This window comes from Electrona antarctica, assembly GCF_951216825.1.
Source record: "Electrona antarctica genome assembly, chromosome: 21".
Taxonomy (NCBI): domain Eukaryota; kingdom Metazoa; phylum Chordata; class Actinopteri; order Myctophiformes; family Myctophidae; genus Electrona; species Electrona antarctica.
Window position 1 is genome coordinate 18,523,032 of NC_136802.1, and position 20,245 is coordinate 18,543,276.

Here is a 20,245-nt window from a genome sequence, read left to right on the forward strand (position 1 = left end):
CCAAACGGGTATGTACTAGTATTAATACACAATTCATCAGACTGGTACAGAGGCCAGGAGCCAGTACATGGGGGCAGGCACACACACGCACACGCACGCATGCACGCACACACACACACACACACGCACGCACGCACGCACACGCACACGTACACAGTCTCTCAGTCAAATAAGAGATTTATCCCTCTTGCAGACTCACCGGACTCAAGATTTCCTACAGTAACCAAATTCTTTGTAACTGCCCAAAATGAGCAGGGTTTGTAAAAGTGAACTTGTACCTTTTCATTATTGTAATACCTTTTTCCAATGTATCATTAATTCTGTGTTGGTGTTTTCTTCTGTTTTTGTCTTTTATTAAGCACAGATATTTAACAAAACTGTTCCTTTTTTATAATTTCATTTCGAGCTTGTAGATGCTGCTACTTTTGTGTGATGAGGTAGGGCATTCCTTTACAGTAAAACATAACACATTTGGAGGTATGGGATTCCTGCCCAACAGCAACAAAATAGTTTTATAATTATTATCAATACTATCCTGTTTACCTTCCACTGCACCCACTGAAGCATGGATGGAAACCCCCCCCCTTGTCATGTGTTTGTGCTGTGGAATGCAGAGTAATATGTTCTGAACAACCCGCCTTAAAAGACGAGGTGGCGGAACGGCTTGTGTTTCACTTCGGCTGTTCATCCAACGTCGGAGGACTGAATTGTGCATTCTGGGAAAAGCATTACTTGGAAAGCAAGGAGCTTGCCTGCCTGCTCAAGCTTTCAGCATAGTAAATCACTTCACTCAAGAACAGCCTTAGTGCATGTGTGTGTACGCATTTGCGTGTGTGTGTGTGTGTGTGTGTGTGTGTGTGTGTGTGTGTGTGTGTGTGTGTGTGTGTGTGTGTGTGTGTGTGTGTGTGTGTGTGTGTGTGTGTGTGTGTGTGTGTGTGTGTGTGTGTGTGTGTGTGTGTGTGTGTGTGTGTGTGTGTGTGTGTGTGTGTGGGAAGTGCGTGTGTTTATTCTGGACAGGACTTGCACATGCTTTGGCAGAAAGTGGCAAAACTGGTGGGGCAGACCCGACAATAGAAAGACAGAGAGAAATCAGGGGACTGAGTCAGCGTGTAAGAAGAACGAATGCGTGCGGGAGATCCTGGTTGGGTGTACACAGTACATATCGTTCGGGCTTGCAAAATAACCACCACACAAAGTTCCAGTTTTTTTGGTTTGCGCACACGTTACCCACTACCCTTTGCTCCTGTTGGCTTCCACTCTCCCATTCTGTGGACCAGGACAGGACAGGATGTCCCCTCAACACAGATCAGGATCCCAGCCAGTAGCCTATCTGTTACACGAGGACACATGCAACTCATTTCAAATGTTGGATTCGTATCCACACTTGAACTAAATAATACGTGCAAAAGATTTATCTATTGCAGAGTTGCAACGTGGCTCAAGGAAATATAGGATAAAGTATGCATTGTCTTCTCCCCCCCCCTCATGGTCCGATTATTTCTGCAGAAACATGATAAAGTTTTCGCCTGTTTGTTGGCCCTCGTTTGTTTTGGCCTGCGACCTGTAAGCCTCTGACAGGACTGTCTGTGAACACGTCAGAGTCTGTTGGAAATCTGGACCATCAGCTTAACCCTAATTTACGCGTGGCGGTTGCGACGCGTTGTCAGCTTATAGACGGGCTATTTTTGTTGCAGGACACCGCCGTATGACTACGTTTAAATTAGGCCTTAGTGCCATGTTGACTAAAGCTTGTTGGAAATACTACCGGTCTCTAATTTTATGTCCATTATCCACAAAGCTGTAATGAATGGAGACAGATAATGTGAGGGATAATGCACTGTGAGCAACTCAGTTTTAAGAAAATATCCGCACGACAGGATGCTAGTACAGCCCTGATAAAGTGCGGCTATGTTCTCACAACAGAAGGTCTCACTGTTAATCAGTTAAGGCCACAGTCGGCTAACATGCAAAGTCTCCATAATTGCCAAAAGTATTAAAATGTTACATTATAAAAGTCTGAGATTGAATCGTTGTCGCAATAATAAAGCAAAATCCTTTTCCTGAAACTGGTGTGCAGGCTGTACCTCCTTTCACATTGGACACGTGTTCCATTCTCATTCATCCAGTGTAGCTATAGTAATGTATTGTGTCACCAGGTGTTGCCAATTACAAAAAGGACCTCTTCCGTGAACTACAAAGGTGCACTTAGTGGAGTGCACATCTCCGCCAGCAGGCATGCCCTAACTAACACATGAAGACCTGAGGCCCATTCTACCAATGCCTTCTAAATCAGTAGTTCTCTCACTTTTTTTTTCCCACTTTCAAGATTTTTCAAAAACTTTTCAATTCAATAATAGCAGATGGATGTACAAGCCCGCAGCATAATTGACTCGCTGTGAGCTTGTATGCTCTTTATTTTAATAGCCAATGCTAAAATCGAAAAACAACAGATGCTTTCCCGGTTTTAATGGGCTAAATAATAATAGCGATTTATGCAGTGAAATATCTACTTATGTAGCCATAAAAGAGTAGCATGGTGTGTAATTACCAGTTGTGCATGAACTCAACATTCTTACGCCCTTCTTTCCGAAACATTCATCTTTGCCTCTGCTTTGTCCATCGTCATCACTCTAAAGTTTAGAGAGTTTGGAGTCCAAACTTTGTAAAAGCGGCTAAGTTAAAGGGGAATTTCTCCCTAAACCTTTTTTTTTTACAAAAGTAAGTTGATAATTATGTATATTGACCAAACATAAATAAAAAATAAAGATATAGGGGAGCTGGGGCTGGAGCTGGGGCTGCTGCTGGGGGGGTCTAACATCAGCTCACGTAGACCAGGAAGAGTGTAGTGTCAACAATGCATGGAGTGTTGCTGTCACATCATCTAGAACAGATGTGAACAAAAAACAACTGCGCGATTGAATAGGAGTTCTAGCGTTAGACCCCTCCAGCCCCAGCTTCATCTCCAGCTCCCCTATATCTTTATTTATTTTTTTATATGTTTTTTTGGTCAATATACATAATTATCAACTTACTTTTGTAAAAAAAGGTTTAGGGAGAAATTCCCCTTTAAGACTGAGTTAAGACAGCTCAGAGCTGAGTTGAAAGTGCACGGACATTAAGGTTTTTGAGGTATATTGTCTGTCACATTTATAAACACCGGACACATTTATAAACACCCATAAAAGCAATCACATATAGCGTTATAATTCTCTAGTTTGTAGTGGGATGCTTATGCCATGGCCTGGAAGGACGATTGCGCTGCAATTAAAAAACAAAAGAAGGAAATGTGATGCTGTGAGTGAGCCAACAACCAACTCAGAACTCCTGAATCGCTGACCTCCATACCCTCCTGTCTAGCATCAGCTGGTAGATCATGCTCTTTTCACGAGTTCTGAAAAAGTTTTGTTCCATTTCATCAAAAGTAACGGTTTTGATATATGTGTTTTTCCACTCGACACCGACGATATTTGCCCTTCTGGACTTATTGGGCAGTATTATGCGTGTCTTAAGTACCAGGTCTTATGACTTAACTTAAGACCTGGAGGCGTGGTCAATGCTGTTTGGCCACTCAGAATAGCCAAATGGCATTGATCACAGCTCCAGGTCTTAAGTTAAGTAATAAGACCTGGTACTTAAGACACGCATAATACTGCCCATTGTCTCCACCAGGCCGAATGCATGCGGGTAGAGAGTATGTTTTGCACTCTGTCCGTCTGTGTGTGTCCGTGACAGACACACACGGACAGTCCGTTACCAGCTAATCTCTGTCCCCGTTAACTTGGTTGATGCCAAACTTTACACACACTCCCTGGATGCAAACGACAAACATCTGCCCCACATTGTAAATGTACATGTACACATTGTATCCATACATCATGCAATTCAGTATACACTGTGATCAACATGGATCTGCACCGTTTCCCATAATCCATCCTGATTGGCTAAGATTGGCTTCCAAAGCTTGCATGATTGGTCCGTTTCGAACAAAATTCCACAAATCACAAACAGTGTGCACTTCCGTGAAATTATACACGTACATTTCCACTAGGCTGAGGGCGACATGCCACTTAATCTTTTCTAAATCAGTGGAAATGGCGCTATAACAGGCCAATTCCTGATTTAAACTATAACTGCATTGATCTGTGTACAACTTTGTATGCGCATTGCGCACTCCCTAGAGGCCATGGCAAAACATTTTCCCTGCAATATCCACATCTCCCAGTTATAGTGCCACCATGAGGCAGATTTCTGCAAAACACATTTGTTTATATTAGTCTCACAGATTTCATCCAAATCTCACGCAATTCGGTACACATGATCTCTGTAGTCATGTGATCACGACGAGTCTGTTGGATTTCTCAGATTCTACACTGATTGGCTAAGATTGCCTGAGTTTTCAAGACTGGCCCGTTTTGTACAAAATGCTGCAAATCATGAACGCAAGGGCCCGAGTGCAGTGAAACTGTGCACGCATATACCCACTAGGCTGAGGAAGCAATGCCACTTGACTTTTTGCAAATCAGCCTCATGGTGGCGCTATCACAGGCCAAGTCACGTCTTTACATGCACAGATCTGCATAAAACTTTGTATGCACAAAACATTGTGTGCACACTCCCTAAAACCCAAGGAAAAACATCTGGCCTGCATTTTTCACTTCTGCCTTTTCGAGCGCCACCAGGAGGCCCATTTATGTGCAATACTCTTTTTTATATTTTGTATCTGAAACTGTGTGAATAGACTATGTGAATAGCAAGGCCACTGGGGGGGGGGGGGGGGGGGATAGCATTAGTGCTCATATCATGTTTAGCCTAACATTGCAAAATATAGTCTATATGTGCAGGAAGTGAAAAAGGTTGCTGTTGTCATGGGTTTTGGGTTTATATTTGTATAGTTTTATTTTCTTGCTTCTGCGCTGCTGTGCGTGCGTGCGTGCGTGCGTGCGTGCGTGCGTGCGTGCGTGCGTATGTGCGTGTGTGCGTGCGTGCGCGTGCGTGCAGTGTCCTCAGGAATGAAAATGTTCTCTCATTCTTGTTCTCTCTCGGCACATTCTCCTGTCCCCCACACATTCCAAATGGTCCATGTGGTACAACACACCCTCTCTAGCTCCTTCTCTTCCATCATTATCTCGTCGGCTGGAAACCTCGTATGTCCGAAACCCGTTACTTTTCAGGAAATGTAAAAAGAAAAAGAAAAAAATAACCTGTGTTCCGATCATGGATCATCCAGTGTAGTTATTATTTAGTCACCTGCTCATTGATACTCATTGATTCAATATTTATAACCCCCCCCCCCCCCCCCCCCCCCCCCCCCCCACACACACACACACACACACAAACACAAATGTAACGACTTATTGTCGCTTTCCCAAAAATGTTAAAATGACCAAAAACTTTTCTTTTGCTACTTTCATGTGACATTGTAGCAGGATAAAATAGGGCAGTGGTTTTTAGAAGACCAGTGGTCTGGGGACCACAAGTGGTCCTTGAGGAGGTTCCAGGTGATCCTCAGCTAAATGAGAGTTTGTAACCAAATGGACCCTTATAGATCTTTAACTCTTGAGAATGTAAAATGAAACCAAATGCACGCTTTACATCATTGTTAAACATCTGCATTACTTAATTTACAAGAAGTAAAGAAGTAGAGAATGTTTGCCTGTTATCTCTTCTAATGGTACCACATCAATACAGCATGGAATTGTGGACAAAATCTTATCCAACAACATATTCAGACAAGCTGAGAAGAAGTCTGAGAAGCTAAATCTCATCAAATGCTGGTCCGTGGCTCAAATATGAGGGGGGGGGGGGGGGGGGGGGGGTGTTGAAATATGGAGATACAAGGTTTCTACTCACATTGACCGTCAGCTGTGTGTGAGGGCTGCATGTCTGTCTGAGGCACGTATCTATAATGTGATATGAGATTAGATATTGTTTGTATAGGATTTTGGATATTGGGATATGCCGATATGGCATAATGTGTTGTCTTTTCCTGGTTTTAATCACGTACGCCTTAGTTTATACTATATCCATCTATTCAAAATGTAATTTTTTATTTGTATTATGGTTTTGTATTTGGTTAAAAAAAATATATATATATATATATATAGTTTCATTCTCAAGTTAATTTAAAAACTGTTTCAAATGACATGACAGTACAACGTATGACATCCAGACATTGGATGGAAACCAGTGGCAGATTATTGACAATGAGAGGAAATCAATGCAACCCCTTTTTGCCCCTTTGTTTGTTTCCTTGCAAAGTATAACTCTAGATTTGAATTTAAGCAGAGCCATTGAGTCCTTCTGATTTTAATTAAGCCCCTTGCTTTTGGTTCTGTCTGAGTCATAGCCCAAACATCTGCCATCTGCCATATGTCATAAACACACACCTTATTGCTTTTATTACTACCTCTCTTACTCTATCATTCACTCAGTCTACCCCCTGCATTCCATCCTGCCCCTGGCCCTTGTTTTGTTCTTTTTTTTTTTTCTTTTCTTCTTCTTTTTTTAATTTGTTTTCACCTTCGCTCTTTATTTCTTATGCTCTGGCCATCTCCCTCTTTCATAACACGTCTGCACTGCAGCAAGGCCCCGCCTGTGCTAAAACAGGCTGTGTGTGTGTGTGTGTGTGTGTGTGTGTGTGTGTGTGTGTGTGTGTGTGTGTGTGTGTGTGTGTGTGTGTGTGTGTGTGTGTGTGTGTGTGTGTGTGTGTGTGTGTGTGTGTGTGTGTGTGTGTGTGTGTGTGTGTGTGTGTGTGTGTGTGAGTGTGTGTGCATGCACGCGCAGTGTATAGGGGTTAAGAAAATATTGATACACTTGGGAAATGGGAAGGGCCACGTTTATGACTAATTTATATAGCTTTATGAAAAATAAATGACCTACAAGCTCACACTGCATGCTGTACATCGGTTATGTTTAGGATGTGACAGCATTTCGCAACTGATTATATTCAGGCTTCAGTCGGCCTAATCAATTACAATTATTATTACAAAGTAATCAATTGGAATAACATTTTTGATTTAGAGAAAATAGGTCTTTTCTTGTCATTGTATTTGCAATATGTGGCAGTATACAATTTACAATTTACAATTTAGGCATTTAGCAGACGCTCTTAATCCAGAGCGACTTACAATAGGCAAGAACAAAAAGCATGGGAATACATCACATATGTAACAAAATGCATTTATCGCGAAACATGCGTAAGCTAAGACCGTGACTAGAACATATCTATATAATGACACTATACATATAAACTATAACTAGAACATATCTATATAATGACACTATACATATAAACTACACATATGTGCTATACTATGCTGTACATATATACTATGAAGTGCTATGACTACATACAATGCACTTATTGTGCTGTCTACATGACATGCTATAAGTCTGTTTCAAATGCTATATAAGTCTAAGAAGTGCTGTCTAAGGGGGTAGGGTAAGTGCTATGGGCCATGATGGAGTCTGAAAAGGTGGGTTTTCAGACTACGGCGGAAGATCGGGAGTGATGCTGCAGTTCTGATTGCAACGGGAAGTGCATTCCACAGTTTTGGGGCCAGAAGGGAGAAGAGTTTGGGACGTGTGGAGCGTTGTCCCGGCGTTTTTAGTGAGGGTACTTCCAGCTTCCCTGCGTTGGCTGATCTGAGTGCGCGGGAGGGTTTGTAGGGTTCAATCATGCTGGCAAGATATGGGGGAGCCATACCTTTGGTTGCTTTAAATGCCAACATCAGAGTTTTGTATTCTGTGCGGGCAGCGACCGGGAGCCAGTGCAGGGAGCGGAGCAGTATATTGAGTGGTAAGCCCCAGCCCTATCTCTGTGCAACTGTATGCCCTGGTAATCCACAGTCCATAATGTCTTTCCATATCTCTGTGCAACTGTATGCCCTGGTATGCACACACACACACACACACACACACACGTCTGGGCAAACAGCTTATTACATAACAGGAGTGGGGTCTTTGGGGCCAAGCGAGTGAGTGACAGCGGCAGCGTCAAAGGTGAGAGGGATCATACATGTGTGATTGAGAGAACTGCAATACATGTGCGAGTGGAGCAACTGTGCAACTAGAGCTAGACCAATATATATTTGTTTGTTTTACGATATCGGTATATGCAGTATATGCAGAATCAGATGATGTGCCCCTTTTCTTTTTGGGCATATCATTATAGCTGATTTTAGAGTTTTTCAAATCGATTAGAATTAGAATTGATTTAGAGCTCTCTTTTTAACAATAACAGTCAAATCATTGGTTAAAAGCTAGGACTCTCAAGCATGTAGTGCAAAGACAAGTTCGCTAACAAAGTACATGAAGACTGCAGCACAGCAAATTGAGTTTGACGGCGCATGAATATGTTGAAGAATTATTTTTAAAAGCAAGTTGCGACAGACTCAACGTGGTCGGAGATTGACTGGGCTGATGAATGGGAGACTACTATAGTTTTTTTTACAGGACAAGAGTCTCTTCAAAAGCTGCTACGCTAAGTTTCTTAACCACTTAATTTTAAACCCTAAATTCGTAGTCGAGTGACCAGAGGTTTATCCTTTTTTTCCCTCGATCTACACCAAATACTGTATCTTCATTGAAATATTTTTTATTTATTTACTACTTACTAATTTTTATCCCCTGATTTTGTAACCCATTTTTTCACCCAGTGTCAATTATCTAATATAATCCCTCTGCCAGCCAACCTGAGGAGAGCAACGGACTGACCTCATGCTTCCTTCAATGCATGAGGAGTCCAAGCCGCTTCTTTTCACCGGATATGGGGTAGTTTCCCTGGTTGGACGTAGCGCGTTGAAGGAACACGAGGCACTCCACTCCATCAGGCGCCCCAGCTGAAACTAAAAAAGCTCCTCTACAAGCTTAAACGTATTTGTGATGGCGTTGTATTTTCGCAGCATGTTCGCCTACTATGACCCAGGATAGGGATGCGGATGTGGTTAAATGTCTTCTTCTCTCATGAATATTTGAACATGTCGACTCAAATGAGTTGGATGTATGTTCTCTAATTTATTTACTCACTTGGCGCGAGCGTATTGGCCCTGCACAATTAATTACATAAGGAAATGCAATTAAATCAGGCGAGTGTGCTACAGTTACTGGGAAGATTCTAATGTACTGTATGTTCATGACTGATTGACTTCCTGGCATCTCTTGGAGAAATGAAATGCTCAGGCGCAGGGGGTGTCCTGGCAGTGACGACTGCCAACATTCAATCAACGTACTCCCAACTGTATGGGAGGTTAAATCCGGCTCAAGTTGCCCCATTTTCCCTTCTACGCACTTGTCCGCTTGAAGGGAAATGCAAACTGCTATTGAAAAAGCAGTCTCTTGCTATTGTTTGCTGCGGTGATAGCGTATCATTACTAGAGAACTTCTGAACCTCATGCATACAGTTATATATGCTATATAATGTAGTATGCTTTATGAAATATTTAACTTCAATGTAATAATGTATGAAGGTTAATGTGGCTGTGATCGCCCTAGAAACCTTGCCAAAATGTCCTACTTCTTTTTAATGCATGATTTTGCATTTTCGTGCATTAAGAAATAGTCGAGTCTGTTCATATCGGTTGTTGAAAATTTAACTTTGTGTTGAGCTTGTTGAAGGTGTTCATCTGACAGCGACCCAACCTTTTTTTTTACTGCAATGTTGGCAGAATATGCCACGGCACAGGCATTGTTCCCTCTGCTCTGACCTCATCTGTCATCCATCAGCAGTAATGTCAACTCTTCTGCTTCTGTTTACTAGTTGCCTTCTTCTTTTATCCACTGCACTTCAAAATGCTGAATGTAAAACTGGGCCCGTATGGGTGAGTTCTTACGCACTCATCATTTGGTCAACTTTCAGGATTTCTGTTTTTGCAGTGTGTGCTACATTCTAATAAACACCGTCTCATGGCTGAAAGTGAACAAGAAGCAAGAAATAGAAACGTCGAATCCACTCACACTGACTGACAGACCAAGTGACCAACGGTCAGAGTGACTCATGTCTTGTGGAGAGCAGCTTTTGTGTCGTTCCAAAATGACAGACTCCATTTACAACCGGAGAGAACAGGGTGGCTTTCACTTTTATAAAGCAGTAGATTGAGACATCGCACAGACCGGAGTAGACTATCTCTCCCCACTGTTCCAGACACAAAAGCAGACAGCTACACACGTGCACACGCACGCACACACACACACACACACACACACACACACACAGACACACACAATCGTGATGGCAAGGGAACCGTTTATTGGCTACACACAGGCTGCAGAGGCAGATAGCCTTGTCTGCCCTCTTGAGTTAGAGAGCCTTGGGAGTGACATGCACCCTTGCATGTCGCACGTGTGCCTGCGCGCACACACATACACACAGTGTCTCTAGCCACTGCCATTATTATATCGATTAGGAAACCACACAAGGAGGAAATGAATGAGATCGCTTGAGAAGCGGTCAGAGAAAAAAACGAGGGAAGGAGATGTGCGACAGAAAGTAAGGATATCTGATTAGAGTAGATAGAGAGAGGAACCATTTCCTATCTGACTGCACACACTGTGTGTGTGTGTGTGTGTGTGTGTGTGTGTGTGTGTGTGTGTGTGTGTGTGTGTGTGTGTGTGTGAGAGAGAGAGAGAGAGAGAGAGAGAGAACACATGTGTGTGATGCATGTACTAATGCACTTGCTGACCTTGGCCTCATCCTGGCTAATGATTTCCATTCATATTTATATTCATATATATTTGTTTTGGAAAGCAATGCAAGCATCACACAAATATTTTTTTCTGGGCACGTGTTTGCACGTGTCTCTGCATGTGCTGCTGCTGCGTGCATGCTTGTGTTTGTGCGTGCATGCATTCACATCTGTCCAAGTCCATTGCCGACCGTGCACACTTCTCGTATACAGGTCCAGCCTGTACTCTCCTTTGCTGCATTTTTTTGCCTGGTTTGTTTGTGTTGCCGTTCTTCAGGCAGAAGAATGAGCGTCCGCCGCGCTGCGTATGTGGTGCGCTCTCTCTCTCTCTCTCTCTAGGCCATCAGGGCTTGGACGGGCTGGCAGGCACCGTCTGTGCTTGGGGGGGGTGGGGTGGGGGGGGGGGGGGGGGCACTAAATATAGCCCACTGCACCAGAAAGAAAGAAGGGAAAAACGGAGCGAGAGAGGGTTGTAAATATAGAGTAGGCCCGTACAATTAGAGACTAGAGCTGAGCTGAAGCTGAGCATGCAAGGCTGGGGAATTTTTAAGGACGGCGACTTGGGGGAGCGCTCTTCCTCAACTGGGCCGCCGTGCTAGCTGTCTCTCTCCATGCGTGTTGAATTGCTTGACTGGTAATCACTTGTTTACAAGCTGCGGTGCCTTTTTTTTGTGAAGGCGCCTGTCGGATTTGACCTGCATGATATGTCCCATTAAAGGGTATTTAAAGTAATAATATTAGACGATGCACGGTAACCTGGATCCAGGTTTAATTACTGCCTCTAAATTGCACCATTTATGTGTTTTAATCGATGAACTCCCCCTTTCGAGCAATTTGGCTTTCCTGTAGCATTAGTATTAAATGAGGTGCCTCCTGCATGTATGACAGTAGTAGTAGTAGTAGTAGTAGTAGTAGTAATATTCACTGTGACCCTGATATGAGACAAATATATAGGATCGTTATTGGTCTGTTTGGAGGAGGCTGATGATTGGTTGATGCAAAGCAAGTGTTCTGCCCTCCACTCTATAGCGCATGTATCCTTAAGTCTCAGTCCCACCCTCCAACCCCTTTACCAAAAGTACACACTGTTCTATATAACAAAGATACGTGTGTGTGTGTGTGTGTGTGTGTGTGTGTGTGTGTGTGTGAGCGTGTGCGTGTGTGCGTGTGCGTGTGCTGGTGAAAATCAGCGCTCTTTGTATGTATTATTGCAATAATGACCTTTTCCTGATGGTTTGCATGCTCGGTTACATAATGTGACGCAAAGCAGTTGCCCGAAAAACCTGACATGCTATTTTCTGCATCCCCACTGTACTGTTTTACCGTATTCCCTGGTGGTACATGCACACTCTAAGACACACACACACACACACACACACACACACACACACACACACACACACACACACACACACACACACTGTATGACTTGAAGCCTGCAGCAGTGGGTGTCCTCACTTTCCCCTTCATCTGATTTGTCCTGTTTGAAACTGTGCCTTCTCCTCCCACCATGTTTGGCTCTACCGTGCATTTCTTTTGTTTCAACTCCCCTCTATTGGCCACAGTGCTCCAGACTCATAAGCAGACATGGATATCTTACATACGAGATAATAAGGATTGACCGTTAAGCAGAGGAGACAACAAATGTCATAATATTATGTCGGGTTTTCCTCTCAAGCTATTATTTACTGCATGTCTTACTGATTATTCTCTCTCCCTCCCTCCCTCTCTCTCTTTCTTTATCAGAGTGCTGATATCGGAGCCCCGGCCTTGGATCTATCACAAAAAGAAAATATGAACTACAATCTGGTACTACTCTCCTCGAGCTCCGTGCTGTAGCTCCTCCTCATCTGTCGTGTGACCACCAATCACATCGAAGAGACAGGAGTTGGACCGGTCAGCCAACCCCGGCCTACGCAGCCCCACCCCCGAAGCACTTTGAAAAGACGGAAAAGATGGACTGCTCTTTTCCTTTTTACTTTGAAAAGATGGAAAAGATGGACTGCTCTTTTCCTTTTTCCTTTCTCCTTTCTCTTTTTAGTTTTTTTGCTGTCATGATTATTGGTTATATCAACCAATATGGGGATGTGTGCCAAATGATTTTAAAATGTTTTGGTTCTTTTTAACAACTCCTCACTCTGTGAGGTGTGGACATGCAAGCCAGATCAGAGGGGTACAAAAAAAAGGAAAATAAACTGCCGTCAACTGGGAGACGGCAATAATTCTGATCCCAGAAAGACAAGAAAAAAGAAGCCCAACGATGGCTGAATCGAGTACGATAAAGAAAATATATAGAACTATATATATTTCTGCTCAAAAGTGCCTCATTTTCGAATTGTAGCCATTTTACAGATAATTTCTTCTTAGCATAAACTAACTGAAGCTTTTTTTGTGCTTTTTATTTTTGAAGTAGTAAAGAATGATGCCGTTGCAGAGTGAATCGGTACAGACTAGGATAGCACTGGGTATGAGAACACATCGCTAATGATAATGATGATAATATACTAGCAACCAGCTGGCCTTACTGTGAGAACTATGACTAGCATAGCTTGTGTTAGCTTCCCGCTCATCGCTTGAATCACTGTTTGCCCCCCCGGGATTTTCCCTTTCTTTGACTCTTATTGTTCTTTCTTTTTCTGCCCACAAATATACCAACCTGACACTTTATGGTGGATATACTTTTTTGGTGCTGGTAATATAGCCATACACAGTCAGTATTAAATGCACATTGAATTTGAAAGGCACTCACATGTCGGTCAAATGAACATATTCATATTGTGCCAGCAGGGGGTCAATTGCCTGTCCTGTTCACTACAGCTCGGGGTGAGAGACCCTCATATGGAGCTAAGCAATCCTATTAGCGTTCATAGGTACAGACAGTTGCATGGTACTTAATCTCCGTTGTCTCAGGATGCTAATGTGCAGTGCACACGGCACAGGATATAGATCCTAACAATAGCCATGATGATAATGCTTTGCAAAGGCCAGCGTTTGACAACCCTCGTCTCTCAGTATAGCGCACGGTTGTGATGCTTGCACACCAGGTTTGGGGTCACTTGAAACTTACGTTCAATTCATTCCAAATGTTACATGAACCTTTTTTAAATTTACTGCATTCGGAAGTTCAAAGCTTTTTGCATATATATATTTTTTAATTTGGGGTAAAATCCACTTCCTGATTGGTTGGTTTGAAAGTGAATTGACCCTAAACCTGCCATGTTTTAACTGCCAGCGTGGTTACAGGGCAACTTCTCAGCTAATCTATCTCTCTCTCTCTCTCTCTCTCTCTCTCTCGCTCTCGCTCTCTCCTTTGACTCTTATTTTAATCTTCTCTGCTATGCATTAGCACTTAAGTGCCTGTCCGTCTTCATTCGTCCGTTTCTGTTCCTTTCATTCTTCTTAGCAGCTAGCACTTATTAGGGCTGTTCTGGCAGAATATATGAACTCTATTTTTGTGTCTATATTTTCTCTGTCTGTAGCCTCTGTACAGTGCTGTAAAATGACCCCCTCGATAATATTTGTTGATATGACAATGGGAGAATGAGAAGACTTGACCAACAACTTAAAGACCCTCATTGGAAAGGTTTTTGTGTGTGCCGTTCTGCTACGCCGATGATGGAGGGTTCAGTCGGACTGTCGGAGGGCCACCGGTGCCAAAACATGACGAAAGCCTAGAGAAATTATCATGTTGTGAACCTCTCTGACGGCACCACAAAAGGCAACCTTCAGTTCTCGAGTCTCAAGATGTATTGCTTTGTTTATTTTGTCATTTTTGCAAAGTGTAACCTTGCCTGCTCTCCTATTGTTTTGTTTTGCAGGTGGGAAAACTGACATTTTGCATTTGGCAAAGTCTGCTTATGTGACAACTTTGAGATAAACACTATCACAATGATTCGCTTCTGCTTTAGTTTGCTATGAACTTACCTCTGACACATGGGTTTAAAATGAAACGCATGGACAGGAAGAAGAGCGCACAGTGAAATCTGGTGTTAATTTATCTCAGAGTGTAAACATGGACCAGTAAGGGTCCATATTTACACTCAGAGTTAAATTAACACTCCATATTTAGCTGTATACCAGGGGGAAACATCAATTTAGTCACAGTTCTTGAAAATATGCATATGCGCAGTCCCAGCGTGTTCCCATGTGTTTGTCTGCCTTGGGTGCCTCATGAACTTTTCTTACCCATGTCACATGACTATTGGAGCCTGGAGCGTAACAATGTGGCTTTATTGCTAGCAGATTGAGATCTGTGGTTAGAATTGCCCCTAATGGTTCCTAATGCAGAAGTGGGGGGAAAAAAACAAGAACGAAAAAAGTTTGGACTTCAACCTCACTGTGTGAGGTCATTCAACCCTGGGGCTCGTTTGAGTGACATGGCACACAAAGCAGTGACATTCACACTACACACTCGTGGGCCAGCATATCATGACGTTCGAAACGTTCACTTTGAAATGGTCATCTGTTGTTGCGACGTGTCGGGTCCTCCAGCCTGGAAACCAGACAAAATGTGTCAGTCCTTGACTCCTTAGCCAACCACACAGACTGAGCAACCCAGGAATTTATTTGAATGAAAGCGCACAAACAACACTTGGAGGGATTAGTAGATGTAGACATTGTTATCTGGCCAAAGCTGTCCCTTCAGTAAAGAGAGAGATCTGAACCGAGTTTTGAAGCTGTCATTTGTCACCTGATCAATGGTCTTGCAGCATCTAGTAGTGTCACCAATGGCTGCTCCAGGCCAGCCTGCCTGTCCCGACCGACACAACACGCGGGTATAGTGTTAACATGAGATTTGAGAGTTGTAACAATGCATCAAATGAAGTTTTGTGTGGGAGAGCTCAGGCACATGCAGGGGATTTCTGGGCTGTGATGATGTTTGTTTGGTTTTGTTTCCCAACGCAACGAGAGGAGAGTTCTTTGGTTGGGCAGGAAAACACTGCTGTGCCACAAGTGTTTTATCTGTCTTTATTTCCCCTACTCTCTTCCATCTTTAGGATAGGAAGGCTATGAATGGGGAGAAAATGTGTGACATTTGCCCATGATGTGTAGACAATTTAAATTTGTGTTGCTTGAGGAAGAAAAAAAAGACTAAAAGAAAGTCAAACAACAAAAGGAGTTGTGGTTTCTTATTTCTGGGACAGAGAACAAAGTTTCCTTTTTAATGTGAAGTAATGGGGAGTTGAGGATGGATTTGTATGAAACGCGACACACTGGGACAGTAAAAACAAACAGTTGCACTACTGACGGAGCGAGAATGCCAGAAGACACCACTTCATAAGACTCCTAATTGCCAGCGTGCACGTTTGCATAACACACTCTGACACTATCCTTGGCTTTCGCACACAAACACACATTCATAAAGGCTGTGACCACAGTGTGCAGATGTCATCACAGTGGAAGAGAAAAACCATTTGATCACAGACGGTTTTACCCGCAAAGCCTTTTTGATCCATGTTGACTCGCTATCACCGCTCCCACTGATAAGTGATAAGATCGTTTATTGTCAGGGTGGCGGGTGGCCAGCGGAGTTAATCACCCGTCTTACAGTAATTTGACCAACTGCTGCTCCGAGGGTGAGCTGTCAGCCCCCCCCCCCCCCCCCCCCCTCTCTCTCTAGTTATCTGCCTTCGCCCAACAACCCCCTGCCACAGCTTTGTCACAATTCAATTTAATTAGATAAGCTTTTGTTGGCAGGATCAATCTTAGAGCTAAAAGATAAATATTTTTCCCATTTGTCCTGACTCAAGTCTAATTTATGTGTTGACATATGACCGTCACTCACAGACAGTTAATTATTTTGAGCGGGGAGTGGCACAGGCTTTAATTGAGTCCATACTGGGGATCTTGTTGTATCATCTTCTCTGTCTCAACAGATGGCGAGGTAACTCAATGCTATGTTGGTGTGATGGTGTGAGGCACAGAGGCTCCATTGGAATGAATAGGAATGGGAATTCTACACGCACGCACGCGCGCACACGCACACACAGGCTACACAGACATCCGCCTGATGCCCGTACTGCACCTGCATGAGAATCACACACAGCCTTCTCTCACTTTCCCTGTCATGGAAAAAGAAAAAAGAAATAGGTCAGTGTAGACAAAAACTGAACCACCTGTGGTGCGAAAGCTGTGGCAATGAGAAGAGAAGCCCCCACACCCACTGCTGAAGGGCACTGAAACTTAACCCGATACCTGTTCTCATTTACTTAACGACCGGTTCTTTTTCACTCAAGTCACACGTCTGAAGCTTGCCGAGCTTCAGATTTGCCAGGTTCACTTGCCCAGACAGTTCCCCCGTTAAATTGACATTACTAAAGGAAGTTACCATTCATCATGAATGGGTCGTTTTGTGCCGTGTTAAAATAAAGTGAGCCCTCCAACCTTAACATGAACTCTCCCTGAGGTGAGGGGAAGGATCTGTTCCACTATAAATAACTGGAACTAGGAAAGACAAAACTACCCCTTGTGCTCTTGGTTTGGTAACCGTGCTTCTTACATTCCAGAGTTATTGTGAACAGGTGACGCCCCGCGTGAATTAGGAAACCCCACATCAGAGCCTCACGGGAGCTGCGCCTAATCAAAGGGATGGACCTACAGAGGAATGGAACAGAAAAAAAACTGAGATGTGTGAAGAGTGGAGGAGAGGCGGAGACGAGGTGAATGGGTTTAGGCGCAGCTGCCATCGGTTGTCGTGGTGACAGTCGTGGTGGACAATACCCGCGCCTCCTCTGCGGCAGGCCACATCTCTAGTCAAGACGACAGAGGGAGGAAGAAAGAGAGAAGGAGAGATGGGAAGCTGGGTGGAAGCCAAGAGGAGGGGACACTGGGTTCAGGCCAGACGGAGAGAGATGGACATTCGCTGGCCCCAGGCCAACAGGTGGGTTCGTTGCAGAGGCTCAGAGCCTGTGCTTAAGTGTGTGTGTGTGTGTGTGTGTGTGTGTGTGTGTGTGTGTGTGTGTGTGTGTGTGTGTGTGTGTGTGTGCGCACGTGTGCGCATGCTTACTGCATGTGTGCTTAATGTTACGTATGTATGTGTGCATGTGTGATGTCTGTATGTGAACATACAACCTTTGAACTCCAGCTGTACACCCTGCAGCAACAAAGGTGTCTGCTGCAGCAGTATTGAATCATTCAGTCCCAAACGGATGCATACGCACACACACACACACACACACACACACACACACACAGTGCCACTTGCACACCGAGATGCATGCATGATGCAAACACCAAAAGCTTGGCTGTGTAAAAGAGAAAAGGTGTTTCCATTTTTGAGGGCCCTCCTAAATTCAGCTATCTTTGTCCTAACACAAACATTAAATGTGAGAGCGAGGAGTGTAAAATCACAGGTCAAGTCTATATCTCTTGGCCTGATATAATTCTTGGCCTGGCGGAAAGGCTTAGACTAGACTCTAGTCACTAGAGAGTTATTTTCATAGTGATTGCATCACTGAGCCTATGGCCCTATGGAGCATGTACGCTGCTGCGGCATGTTGGGCAACAATACAGGAAGTCTTCCTGTCTTTATGACTTCCTGTCTGGCACAGGCCACAGGAAGTTGGCTGTGTGTTAGACACGGAAATAGCTCCAGCTCCCAAGCCAGATGTGGGAATGTGGACGTATTTTGTATTCTGAATGACTTCCTTCCCATCATTCACACTTCTCCAAGTATAGCGGGGTGAGAATGATCCAGTGATGTGGAAAGAAGATAGGCTATGTATGTACGCACTGAAAATAGCAGATCTTTAAGGGCAGATTCACACTAAGTCTGTTTGATTCAAACTGTTCCTGAATACGATTGCGTGGTACCCGCTGGCCATGATTCACATTGGCCTTGATTCTTCCGCACTTGAGTACACTTCATTCAACTGTATTCAATGCTTTCACATTGCAGCGACCCATATCTGAGTACACTTCAATCGGTCCCAAGACTACCTCCATGTGGTCCCGGGAATGGTTGGGTGATCCGCTCTTGGGAACGCTACGCAGCATTCACACTACCACAACATCTGTCTGGTCCTGAGTGCGCACCCGAGACCACAGTGTGAATCTGCCCTTAAGATGTTGCAGTTGCAGCACACTTGCAGATCAGCTATTTATTTTGCACGTTAACCCATTCTGGGCGGGAACCCGTTGGTGTTTTAAGTTTAAATCAGGCTTAAAGTGTAATAGGTGTCTTTTTGGTTAAAACAAAAACTAAAATGTTAAAGTCAGAGCTCTATATTCTGATAGTAATCATTCCTTGTTCAATAGCAGGGGTCTCCCCGTCTCTCCAGCTCTTTAATGAAAAGGAAAATACATTTTCAGGTGGATTGCCAATTTCAGCCGATCAGGAGAGCGTACTCATTTATCAGCTTCAATTTTCTAGTGTTCCAGTTCCAATTTTGTTGTCGTCTTTGTGTCATCACTTCCAATTTCACTTGTTTATACTGCATCCTGTAGTGAGTTCTCTGAACAAACACTCCATAGCAGTGGTTTTCAACCAGTGGAGGTCCGGGGACCACTAGTGGTCCTTGAGCGGGTTCCAGGTGGTCCCCAGCTAAATGATGGCGAGTAACCAAATGGCCCCTTATAGATCGTTAACTCCTGAGAGCGTAAAATTAAACAAAAGGGACCTGTAAGGGTCCATTTGGTTTCATTTTACGCTCTCAGGATTGGACAAAATATTATCCAATGACAACAAAATATTTTGGGTCTGAGAGGCTAAACCTCATCAAATGGTGGTCCGTGGCTCAAATGCCAAAGAAATAATGGACCTTGATATGAAAACGGTTGAAAACCACTGCTCTATAGCAATGTTTTCAATCAGAAATAGAACTATTTAATTTTAACAACAACTTACTGTGCCTTTAAGAGAGAGAGAGAGAGAGAGACGGTGAGTAGTAGTAGCCTATACAGTAATATTGAATGGGAAACTCAAACAGAGATCCATCCATGAATGAAACCCACAGATTGAATATCTCAGCAGTCATCTTTCTCCTGCTGTGCTCTTACAATTTTCCCGTATGTGTAACTTAAGAAGCAATTTCAACGTAACTACTACTGTACGTAAACCCATCCTAACCCAAGTCAATAAAACCATTTGAATCACAAAGGACTACAGAAGTCTAGACCATAAGGGGCCCTTGCTTCCCGTATGTGATATGTAGTGTAGGAATCCACTTTTGTTCTTCCTCCGGAATTGTTAAGGGCAGACTTTAATCATTGTACAGTTTATACAGCCGTGGTCAGAGCCCTTATAGATCCAGTGCTTGATCTGAACAGTAATTTGATCTACAAATGCCACAGCACCCCCCCCCCTCATCCATCCATCCCTCCCTCCTTTTCTTGCACGTAATGTACTTGTACCAAACAAAAAGCCTTTCTCTTTCTGTGTATCCCTGCCTCCTGTTCTCCCCCCCAGGGCTCTCTGTCACCTCCCATTTCCCCAAAGCATTGCCACGATTTCTTCGGTTTCGTCTTCATCACAGCGCATCATACGAAAACTAGCTGCTGCTTGCTTTTGGCCAATGACTGTGAGAAGAATGAGGTTGAAAACATTAAGAACTGCCACATGGAGT

At 43.6% G+C, this 20,245-nt stretch overlaps 1 protein-coding gene across 1 annotated transcript in view; it reads left to right on the plus strand.

Moving 5' to 3' along the window:
* The window catches only part of LOC306914598 (insulin receptor substrate 1-B), a 54,359-nt gene extending 39,785 nt beyond the window's left edge, over nucleotides 1-14,574 (plus strand). Inside the window, exon 4 of the mRNA XM_079491714.1 lies at nucleotides 12,429-14,574. Coding sequence (XP_079347840.1) covers nucleotides 12,429-12,436 — 8 coding nt within the window. The 3' untranslated portion in view covers nucleotides 12,437-14,574. The remainder of the gene's footprint in view (nucleotides 1-12,428) is intronic.
* Nucleotides 14,575-20,245: the final 5,671 nt, after the last annotated feature.